The sequence below is a fragment of the Palaemon carinicauda genome, chromosome 28 (assembly GCF_036898095.1).
Source record: "Palaemon carinicauda isolate YSFRI2023 chromosome 28, ASM3689809v2, whole genome shotgun sequence".
NCBI lineage: Eukaryota > Metazoa > Arthropoda > Malacostraca > Decapoda > Palaemonidae > Palaemon > Palaemon carinicauda.
Genome location: NC_090752.1, coordinates 1796321 through 1808820, shown reverse-complemented (window position 1 = coordinate 1808820; position 12500 = coordinate 1796321). Strand labels below are relative to the sequence as shown.

Sequence of the window (12500 nt, the reverse complement as noted above, 5' to 3'; positions counted from 1 at the left end):
CTCTGGCTAAGAGGTCCTCTTCGGGATAGTAGTCATATCCACTGGACCAGTCCTCGTATCTGAAATACAGGTTGAGATATTGATGATTATATAGACACGCATGTCCTTAGTTATTATGGAGTTCCTCTTAAATTTGTAAATTAGATTAAGTGTTTATGAGCATAACAAGTGCAAAGTTAAAGTTAGTGGAGTCCTATCAAATGAATTTCCAGTGAACAGTGGAGTACTCCAAGGGAATGTGTTGTCACCTATGTTGTTTATCCTCCTCATGGATTCTGTAAATTAGATTAAGTGTTTATGAGCATAACAAGTGCAAAGTTAAAGTTAGTGGAGTCCTATCAAATGAATTTCCAGTGAACAGTGGAGTACTCCAAGGGAATGTATTGTCACCTATGTTGTTTAGCCTCCTCATGGATTCTGTAAATTAGATTAAGTGTTTATGAGCATAGCAAGTGCAGAGTTAATGTTAGTGGAGTCCTATCAAATGAATTTCCATTGAACACTGGAGTACTCCAAGGGAATGTGTTGTCAACTATCTTGTTAATCTTCCTCATGGATTTTGGGATGCATAGAACAGTTGAGGATGGCGGAGATGGATTGGACTGGATTGGTAACAGGACTTTCAAAGCTTGCTTACTAGAATGCATGAAGTATCACATGAGGTTGGGCTTAAGGTAAGTAAATAGAAGAAAGACAGAGATTATGAGAACGGAATATGCAATGGAAGATGAAATCTCATTGGAAGGAGAAAAGATAAATGAGGTGGAATGATTTAAATATTTAGGAACTACATGGTCTTTAGAATTGAAGTTTAATGGAAGATTGAAAAAAGCCAATCATACAATGGCTAGGTTAAGTAAAATTTGGAAATCAAATCGCCTGAAATTACATATAAAAATCAAGATATATATCAATTTAGTGAGATTGGTGTTACTGTATGGACACTCCCCAAGAGAGATTAGTTCACCAAACGTTTAACTGGACTCTACAAGGCACTAGAAGAGTTGGAAAACCCAGGCCTAAATGGCTGAAGACTATGAAGTGTGAAGTAGGAGATGGTGTTCTAGTCCCGCTCAAACTCGTTAGTTTCTTTGGCCGCTGTAACCTCGCCATCCTTGTGAGCTAAGGATGGATGGTTGGTGGGAGCCTATGGGTCTATCTGCTGAGTCATCAACAACCATTGCTTAGCCTTCCTTGGTCCTAGCTTGGGTGGAGAGGGGTTTGGGCGCTGATCATATGTATATATGGTCAGTCTCTAGGGCATTGTCCTACATGATAGGGCAATGTCACTGTCACTTGCCTCTGCCATTCATGAGCGACCTTTAAACCTTTAAGTGCACCCTGTCACACCCTTACTGTGAGGCAAGGTGTACAAGGAATTCCTGTGTCCAACTGTACTGTTGTACCTTAGGGTTGTGGTGGCCTATTGGAAAAATCCCTGATTGGGGCTCGAGTCCTGTCCTGCTCAAGCGCGATAGTTTCGTTAACATCTGCAACCTCACCCTCCTTGTGAGCTGAGGAAAGAGGGTTTGGGGGAGCCTATAGACTTACATACTGAGTAATCAGCAGCCATTGCCAGGCCCTCCCTGGTCCTAGCACGGGTGGAGGAGGAGTTGAGCACTGAAAAGTATATATGGTGAGTTTCAAGGACAATATGACTGTCCTTCACCTATGTCATTCATTAGCAACCTTTAAAACCCTTAAACTGGAGTAAACCATGTAACGTTTCCCGGCTCGAATTTTTCTACATTCAACTTATCAGCATCTATAACATTTACAATGCTTCAAGAAGGGTAAAACCATTGCCAGATCTTTGCTCACACAGCCTCTATAACAATTAAAGCGCTTCCAGAGGGCTAAAACCATTGCCAGATCTTTCTCAGACAGCCTCTAAAACGTTTACACCGCTTCCAGAAGGCTACAATCGCTGTCAGATCTTTGCTCAGACAGCCTCTAAAACGTTTACACTACTTCCAGAAGGCTAAACTCGCTGTCAGATCTTTGCTCAGACAGCGTCTAAAACGTTTACACAGCTTCCACAAGGCTAAAATCATTGCCACATCTTTCCTCAGACAGCCTCCAAAACGTTTACACCACTTCCAGAAGGTTAAACTCGCTGTCAAATCTTTGCTCGACAGCGTCTAAAACGTTTACACCGCTTCCAGAAGGCTAAAATCACTGTCAGATCTTTGCTCAGACAGCCTCTAAAACGTTTACATCGCTTCCAGAAGGCTAAAATCGTGGTCAGATCTTTGCTCGGACAGCCTCTGAAACGTTTACATCAGTTCCAGGAGGCTAAAATCACTGTCAGATCTTTGCTCAGACAGCCTCTAAAACGTTTAGACCACTTCCCGAAGGCTAAAATCAATGCCAGACATTGTGGAATAATTGAATTAAAGTCTTCTCATGAGGTCTAAAATATGTGACTGTCCTAATATACCAATGTTTGTGCAATTTGGAGAACATACAGGTGATGATGCTTCTAAAAAGGAGGGTAGGCTTAGATGGTATGGACACTTGTCACAACTCTGAACATCATGATGGAAGACATACGATGGTACTGGGGTGATGGAAGCTCAGGGCAGATTGAAGAGGGGAAGACCAAGAAAGAGATGGCGTGATTGTGAAGGGGAAGCTTTGCTATGGAAAGGTATTGACGAAAACGAAGCCAAGATCAGAAATCGATACAGACGACTCATTCATAACAACGGGGGCCCCATATAGAGATGGGTTAAAGCTGAGCAGCAGCAGCAGAAGAAGAAGAAGATAGAAAAGTAACAGAAACCTTGGCAAAGAAGAACCATAGGCGAGGAGGATCCAATGTTCTCCAGAGGAGGACTTTAAAGGTATAAAAGCCACTCATGAATGGCAGTGGCAAGGGACTGTGAAATTGCCCTATCGAGTAGGACAATACCCTGGAGACTGACCATATATGCATATGATCAATGCCTAAGCCCCCTTTCCACCCAAGCTAGGACCAAGGAGGGGCAGGCAATGGCTGCTGATGACTAAGCAGATGGACCTATAGGCTACCCCCAAAACCCCCATCATTAGCTCACAAGAATGGTGAGGTTGCAGCGACCAAAGAAACTAAAGAGTCTGAGCGGGACTCGAACCCCAGTCCGGCGTTCACCAGTCGGGAACGTTACCACATCGGCCACCACAATCGTAAAGGAATCATTCTTAAATTTGATGTGCTAAGGCCAAAACAACCAACTGAGTGTGTGTACATTGCCTTACCTTATCCCTTACCCTTATTGCCTTATTTTTTGTTTGGGTTCCCCCAGGTCCCTCAGTGTGAGGCACCTCGTATATCCACCAGAGTTGCTAATGCATCTTCCGGTGTATTTTGCATCTTCCAGTCTTGGATGGTCTGGGATGCATCTTAGGTATTTATCGAGCTTATTCTTAAACACATCTACACTCACTCCAGATATGTTTCTTAGATGAGCTGGCAGCACATTAAATAGTCGCTGCATTATCGATGCTGGTGCGTAGTGGATTAATAGAGTAAGAAAGAGAATAATCTTTGAGTCTGAGTGAAAACAAGATTACTTACATGCTGTTCAATCCAATCATAATCTTTACACTCCCTGCCACTGCAGGATAGTCCATTGTCTTTCCATTATGTATCTGGAAGAAATAAAAATACGGAAAACAGTTCAATACGCATCTGAAAAAGATATTCTATTACGACGGTTCTATAGCTGAAAAAAGTATTCTATTACGACGGTTCTATAGCTGAATAAATAGTCTATAAAGATGGTTGCATAGCTGAATAAATAATCTATTATGACGGTTCCATAGCTGAAAAATTATTCTATTACAACGGTTCTATAGCTAAATAAATAGTCGATTAAGATGGTTGTATAGCTAAAAAAATATTTTATTGAGACAGTTCTATAGCTGAATAAATAGTGTATCAAGACAAATGTGTAGCAAAAAAAAAAAATTCTATTAAAGCAATTCTATAGTTGAATAAATAGTTTTTTAAGACGGTTGTATAGCTAAAAAAATATTCTATTACGACGGTTCTATAGCCGAATAAATAGTCTATTAAGAGGGTTATATAGCTAAAAAGATATTCTATCACAGCGGTTGTATAGCTGAATAGTCTATTAAGACAGTTGTATAGCTAAAAACATATTCTATTACGACAGTTCTACAGCTGAATAAATAGTCTATTAAGACGGTTGTATAGCTAAAAACATATTCTATTACGACAGTTCTACAGCTGTATAAATAGTCTAATAAGACGGTTGTATAGCTAAAAACATATTCTATTACGTCAGTTCTATAGCTGAATAAATAGTCTATTAAGAGGGTTGTATAGCTAAAAACATATTGTATTACGTCAGTTCTATAGCTGTATAAATAGTCTATTAAGAGGGTTGTATAGCTAAAAACATATTCTATTACGACAGTTCTATAGCTGTATAAATAGTCTATTAAGAGGGTTGTATAGCTAAAAACATATTCTATTACGACAGTTCTATAGCTGTATAAATAGTCTATTAAGAGGGTTGTATAGCTAAAAACATATTCTATTACGACAGTTCTATAGCTGTATAAATAGTCTATTAAGACGGTTGTATAGCTAAAAACATATTCTATCACGACAGTTCTATAGCTGAATAAATAGTCTATTAAGACGGTTGTATAGCTAAAAACATATTCTATCACGACAGTTCTATAGCTGAATAAATAGTCTATTAAGACGGTTGTATAGCTAAAAACATATTCTATCACGACAGTTCTATAGCCGAATAAATAGTCTATTAAGACGGTTGTATAGCTAAAAACATATTCTATCACGACAGTTCTATAGCCGAATAAATAGTCTATTAAGACGGTTGTATAGCTAAAAACATATTCTATTACGACAGTTCTATAGCCGAATAAATAGTCTATTAAGACGGTTATATAGCTAAAAATATATTCTATTACGACAGTTCAATAGTTGAATAAATAGTCTATTAAGACGGTTGTATAGCTAAAAACATATTCTATTACGACAGTTCTATAGCTGAATAAATAGTCTATTAAGACGGTTATATAGCTAAAAAAATATTCTATTACGACAGTTCAATAGCTGAATAAATAGTCTATTAAGGTAGTTCGATACCTAAATAGATATTCTATTACGTCAGTTCAGTAGCTGAAAAAAAATATATTCTTGTAGAAGGTTTCATAACTGTCAAAAATATTCTTGAAGGGTTTACAGCTGCAAAATTAATATTCTTGAAGAAGGTTTTATAGCGAAAAAAATATTCTTGAAGAAAGTTTTATAGCTGTCAAAAATATTCTTGAAGGGTTTATAACTGCAAATAATATTCTGGAATATATTATTATAGCTGCAAAAAATAAGCAGCTTGACATGTTAGGATAATAAGCTATCTAACATTTCACCTTTGTAAGTTAAGATAATAATAATTTATTCAGGGTTGCAGGCTGGCAGGTTAGGATAATAAGCTATCTAACATTTCAGCTTTGTTAGCTAATATAATAATCTATCCAGGGTTGCAGGCTGGCAGGTTAGGATAATAAGCTATCAAACATTTCAGCTTTATTAGTTAAGATAATATTAGTTTATCCAGGGTTGCAGGTTAGGATAATAAGCAATCTAACATTTCAGCTTTGTTAGTTAAGACAATAATATATCCAGGGTTGCAGTCTGGCAGGTTAGGATATTAAGCTATATTTCAGCTTTGTTAGCTAAGATAATAATCTATCCAGGGTTGCAGGCTGACAGGTTAAGATAATACGCTATTTAACATTTTAGCTTTTAGCTACGATAATAATCTATCCAGAGTTCCAGGCTGGGAGGCTAGGAAAGTAAACTATATAACATTTCACCTTTGTAAGTTAAGATAATACGCTGTCTAACATTTCAGCTTTGTTAGTTAAGATAATAATTTATTCAGGGTTGCAGGATGGTAGGTTAAGATAATAAGCTATCTAACATTTAAGCTTTGTTAGTTAAGATAATAATAATCTATCCAGGGTTGCAGGCCAGGATAATATGCAATCTAACATTTTAGCTTTGTTACTTAAGATAATAATCTATCCAGGGTTACAGGCTGGCAGGTTAGGACAACAATAACCTATCAAAGGTTTCAGCTATAGCGTTGAAAATTGGTTAGTTAGGCTAACAGTAACCTTATCTAAGGTAGCAGCTTGAATGGCAGGTTAGGATAACGATAAGCTATCTAAGGTTTCAGCTATAAAGAGTTAAAAATTGGATGGTTATGGTCATAGTAACCTTATCTAAGGTAGCAGCTAGAATGGCAGGTTAGGATAACGATAAGCTATCTAAGGTTTCAGCTATAGTGTTGAAAATTGGCTAGTTATGCTAATAGTAACCTTATCTAAGGTAGCAGCTTGAATGGCAGGTTAGGATAACGATAAGCTATCTAAGGTTTCAGTTATAGCGTTAAAAATTCGTTAGTTTTTTAATAGTAACCTTATCTAAGGTAGCAGCTTGGCTAATACTGATAATAGCAAAACAAAAATACAACTTACTCGATAGAGGTAATTGAGATATTGGAGTTCTTCCACGGTTTCTGGATAAGCTAATGCAGATCCATCCTTCTCACAGTCACGAAGTACGTCTATGAACGTTGCCTTACTATTTATCAACTTGTAGCAAAGACCATTGTTCGGGAAAAAACCAGTTGGGCAATGTTCTGTTCAGAGAGAAAAAAAAAATTAAAAAAAAAAAAAACTTAAAAAAAAAAAAAAAAAAAAAAAAAAAACATGACATAAATGTTGAGATGTATTGTGACAGGATTGTTTACAAAGAAGCTGAACTACTTAGAAAAAAAAGAAAAAAAAAAAAAAAAAAAAAACACGCTGATAACTCCAGTTAACATAAATGTTGTGATGTATTGTGACAGGATGGTTTTGCAAAAAAGCTGAACTACTTAGGGAGAAAAAAAAAAAAAAAGCTGATAACACTGTTTTACATAAATGTTGTGATGTATTGTGACAGGATGGTTTGGCAAATAGCTGAACTACTAATCACACTATAATTCTACCATTGAATAATATCATATCATCACTGTAATACGTTATTCATGAACTGTCTCAGTTGTGGATAGGCTTGCACTACTACCAGAATAAATGTAATGCAAGATTTATAAACTCGGTTTTGTTTTGTTAAAGTTTTTATAGTTTATAAGGGAAATATTTATTTCAATGTTGTTACTGTTCTCAAAATATTATATTTTTCATTTGTTTCCTTTCCTCGCTGGGCTGTTTTCCCTGTAGGAGCCCCTTGAGTTTATAGCTTCCTGCTTTTCTAACTAGGGTTATAGCTTAATAATAATAATAATAATAATAAAATAATAATGATAATAATAATAACAATAATAATAATAATAACAATAATAATAATAATATGGGTAGGCCTACACCACTACACTACTTCCTTTCCTCGCTGGGCTGTTTTCCCTGTAGGAGTCCCTTGGGCTTATAGCTTCCTGCTTTTCCAACTAGGGTTATAGATTAGCCAGTAGAGGTAGTAATAATAATAAGAATAATAATAAAAATAATAATAATAATAATAATAATAATAATAATAATAATAATAATAATAATAATGATATGGGTAGTCCTACAAAACTAACAGAAAAAAACATATATCAAACAGGGAAAAAAGACTTTAAAGATGATCTCTAACTTGTGACTCTCGAGTGAGAATATGTAAACTAAACTCGTACACAACAAAAAATAACAAAAGAGCATCACTCTATAAAAGATCAAATCCTACTGCAATAGAAAAGTAAGAAGAATCACATCCTAACTTTTGAGATAATTAATAAATGATTAAATCCTTCATAACATACCCTATTTATGCAATACTGTGCAACATTTGATAAACTCGTACCTGGCCACTGGCAGGCATAGTAAGTCTCTCTCTTGCAATCCTGGGATCTTCGTATATAGGTTGTCGAATTATGCTTGGAGAGAGTGAGGCACCTCTCACCGGTGTCAAACTGTTTGGGAGGTCAGAAGACATAATTAATAAAAAAGAGAGAGAGAGAGAGAGAGAGAGAGAGAGAGAGAGAGAGAGAGAGAGAGAGAGAGAGAGAGAGAGAGAGAGAGCGTCTTGCCATTGTCAAACTGTTTGGGAGGTCAGAAGACATAATTATAGAGTGAGAGAGAGAGAGAGAGATGGCCTGCATTGTTCACAAAATTAGTACAACAGAATATCTTTATTTATTGGCATAATCTAACGAGAGAGAGAGAGAGAGAGAGAGAGAGAGAGAGAGAGAGAGAGAGAGAGAGAGAGAGAGAGAGAGAGAGAGAGAGAGTGCCTGCATTGTCCACAAAATTAGTATAACCAAATATCTTTTAGTATTTAAAATGGAATTCTTGAACTGGTACTTTACTAATAGATGTGTGCCTATCCCTTAAATCATCTAAAAATTGAAATTTTCTTAAAAAGAGATATGTCTATCCTTTAAATTATCTAAAAACTAAAATTTTTTCGAAAAAAAAGATGCGCCTATTCCTTAAATCACCTTAAATAAACTAAAACTTTCCTATAAAGAGCGTGCCTATCCCTTAAATCACCTAAAAATTAGCTAGAACTTTCCTAAAAAGAGATGTGCCTATCCCTTAAATCACCTAAAAATTAGCTAAAAATGTCCTAAAAGGAGATGTGCCTATCCCTTTAATCTTCTAAAAGCTAAAACTTTCCTAAAAAGAGATGTGCCTATCCCTTAAATCACCTAAAAATTAGCTAAAAATTTCCTAAAAGGAGATGTGCCTATCCCTTAAATCTTCTAAAAGCTAAAACTTTCCTAAAAAGAGATGTGCCTATCCCTTAAATCTAAAAGCTAAAACTTTCCTAAAAAGATATACCCATCCCTTAAATCACCTAAAAATTAGCTACAACTTTCCTAAAAATAGATGTGCCTATCCCTTAAATCTTCCAAAACCTAAAAATTTCCTAAAAAAGAGATGTGCCTATCCCTTAAATCATCTAAACAGCAACTGAAACCTTCCTTGCTACGATGATCAGGTAAAAATTATCTTAAATATGAGTTATTATTCCAATCTATAGTCGCAGCATAGATTCCGGGCGAAATAAGCCACACCCCCTGATGATGTCATAGCCAATCATGTCTCCCACATTAAGTCACAACGCAATATATGTTATACTATATTTGTTTTAATGAGGCGCATTTGCGCTGACTCGCAGCGGTGCTCTTTTAGCTTGGAAAAGTTTCCTGTTATCTGATTGGTTAGAATTACCATGTCCGACCAATCAGCGATCAGGAAACTTTTCCGAGCTAAAAGGGCACCCCTACGAGTCTGTGCAAATCTGCCTCACTAAAAAGAATTGATTATAGTATAGTTTGAAATCTGTAAGGGGATGTATTAAGACCACTGCTAACGGGGGAGACAACGTGACCGGCTATGACGTCATCAGTGGGAGGGGCTTATTTTGCCCGGTATCTCTGTGGCGGCTATAACGAAAATCAGTCTTCCAACCATCGCAGTCCTTACCTTGCAGTCGGAGCCAAGCGAATCTGCATCACACGTGTAAAGGTTTTCCGTAGACAAAGTATAAGGCACCTTGCTGGAGAACAGATCATTATATCAATTAGACTCTAGATGAGGCATGGGCAACCTGCGGCCCGCGGGCCACATGCGGCCCTCGGTCTGTTATTGTGCGGCCCTCGTTCTTTTATTGTGCAGCCCTCAAGACTTTCTATAGTCAATTTCTTTTAGCGATGCAGATTTGCACCGACTCGCAGCGGTGCCCTTTTAGCTCGGAAAAGTTTCCTGATCGCTGATTGGTTGGACGAGATCATTCTAACCAATCAGCGATCAGGAAAATTTTCCGAGCTAAAAGGGCACCGCTGCGACTCGGTGCAAATCTGCCTCGATAAAAGAAATGGACTATAGGTCAATGAAGCTCAATATATTTATAACAGTAATCATCAATATGAAATGAAAGATCTCAGTTTCATGTAAAACTTTCATACATGGAAGAACTTCAAGAAAATTCAGTATATATTGGGCAAGCAATATTTTCTTGCACATGTATTATCAAGCGGCCCTTCTCACTTTGATATCGGCGTCAATGACCTTCGATGTCAGGATGCCAGAAAACCTTAAATCAATCAATCAATCTCAGGTATGTTGCTTCAATTGTGATTTTAATTGGACTACGGAATCTTGAGAATTTTATTCTATAGGATGATATTAACTTGGAGATTGAGACGCAATCAGGATCGTTATTTCTGAGTATGAGTAACTTCATGAAAAATAACTTCTAATAGAAATGTAATTACAAATTTCCTATTAACCCTTTTACCCCTAAAGGATGTACTGGTACGTTTCACAAAACCCATCCCTTTACCCACATGGACGTACCGGTACGTCCTTGCAAAAAACTGCTATTTATATTTTTTTTTGCATATATTTCATAATTTTTATCAGAAACTTCAGGCATTTTCCAAGAGAATGAGACCAACCTGACCTCTCTATGACGAAAATTAAGGTTGTTAGAGCAATTTGAAAAATATATACTGCAAAATGTGCTTGAATAAAAAATAACCCCTGGAGGTTAAGGGTTGAAAAGTTCCAACTAGCCTGGGGGTAAAAGGGTTAACAGGAGGGAAAAGGGTATAATGGCTCCTATACTCAATTTTTCTTAATGGGGCGCATTAGCACGGACTCGCAGCGGTGCCCTTTTAGCTAGGAAAAGTTTCCTGATCGCTGATTGGTCAGAAGTATTCAGACTAAACTACTTCCAACCAATCAGATATCAGGAAACTTTTCCGAGCTAAAAGGGCACCCCTGCTACTCGGTGGAATTCTGCCTCACAAAAAAAAATTGACTATAGGTGGAGCCAAGAATGTATCTAAGGACGACATAATATTTCCGAGCTAAAAGGGCACCCCTGCTACTCGGTGAAATTCTGCCTCACAAAAAAAAATTGACTATAGGTGGAGCCAAGAACGTCATAATATATCTAATGACGTCATAATATTTGATGACGTCACTTCTCCGCTGACATTTACGATCGTACTTCAAGGGGAATACACACCAGAGCAATTGCACAACAATGTTCAGTCTTGGAATTATGGATAGTTATTCATGAGATATTGAAACCCTGCTCACAGTTTATGGTGGATAAGTTGATTTTGAAACCTTGCTAACAGTTTATATTGGATAAATTGATTTTGAAACCCTGTTTACAGTTTATGGTGGATAAGTTGATTTTTTGGATAAGTGATTTTGAAACCCTGTTTACAGTTTATGGTGGATAAGTTGATTTTGAAACCTTGCTAACAGTTTATATTGGATAAATTGATTTTGAAACCCTGTTTACAGTTTATGGTGGATAAGTTGATTTTTTGGATAAGTGATTTTGAAACCCTGTTTACAGTTTATGGTGGATAAGTTGATTTTGAAACCTTGCTAACAGTTTATATTGGATAAATTGATTTTGAAACCCTGTTTACAGTTTATGGTGGATAAGTTGATTTTTTGGATAAGTGATTTTGAAACCCTGTTTACAGTTTATGGTGGATAAGTTGATTTTGAAACCTTGCTAACAGTTTATATTGGATAAATTGATTTTGAAACCCTGTTTACAGTTTATGGTGGATAAGTTGATTTTTTGGATAAGTGATTTTGAAACCCTGTTTACAGTTTATGGTGGATAAGTTGATATTTTGGATAAGTGATTTTGAAACCCTGTTTACAGTTTATGGTGGATAAGTTGATATTTTGGATAAGTGATTTTGAAACCCTGTTTACAGTTTATGGTGGATAAGTTGATATTTTGGATGAGTGATTTTGAAACCCTGTTTACAGTTTATGGGAGATAAATTGATTCTGAAACCTTATTTACAGTTTATGGTGGATAAGTTGATATTTTGGATGAGTGATTTTGAAACCCTGTTTACAGTTTATGGGAGATAAATTGATTTTGAAACCTTATTTACAGTTTATGGTAGATAAGTTGATTTTGAAACCCTGTTTACAGTTTATGGTGGATAAGTTGATTTTTTGGATAAGTGATTTTGAAACCCTGTTTACAGTTTATGGTGGATAAGTTGATATTTTGGATGAGTGATTTTGAAACCCTGTTTACAGTTTATGGTGGATAAGTTGATATTTTGGATGAGTGATTTTGAAACCCTGTTTACAGTTTATGGTGGATAAGTTGATATTTTGGATGAGTGATTTTGAAACCCTGTTTACAGTTTATGGTGGATAAGTTGATTTTGAAACCTTGCTAACAGTTTATATTGGATAAATTGATTTTGAAACCCTGTTTACAGTTTATGGTGGATAAGTTGATTTTGAAACCCTGTTCACAGTTTATATTGGATAAATTGATTTTGAAAACCTGTTTACAGTTTATGGTGGATAAGTTGATTTTTTGGATGAGTGATTTTGAAACCCTGTTTACAGTTTATGGTGGATAAGTTGATTTTGAAACCCTGTTCACAGTTTATATTGGATAAATTGAT

At 36.3% G+C, this 12500-nt stretch overlaps 1 protein-coding gene across 1 annotated transcript in view; it reads right to left on the bottom strand.

Moving 5' to 3' along the window:
• The window catches only part of LOC137621376 (uncharacterized), a 94049-nt gene that overhangs the window by 47372 nt on the left and 34177 nt on the right, over positions 1–12500 (bottom strand). Inside the window, exons 10-14 of the mRNA XM_068351673.1 lie at positions 9517–9589; positions 7889–7997; positions 6523–6686; positions 3560–3633; positions 1–59 (exon numbers count right to left, since the gene is read on the bottom strand). The exon at positions 1–59 is cut by the window's left edge and continues 147 nt beyond it. Of these exons, the coding sequence (XP_068207774.1) occupies positions 1–59; positions 3560–3633; positions 6523–6686; positions 7889–7997; positions 9517–9589 (479 nt within the window). The remainder of the gene's footprint in view (positions 60–3559; positions 3634–6522; positions 6687–7888; positions 7998–9516; positions 9590–12500) is intronic.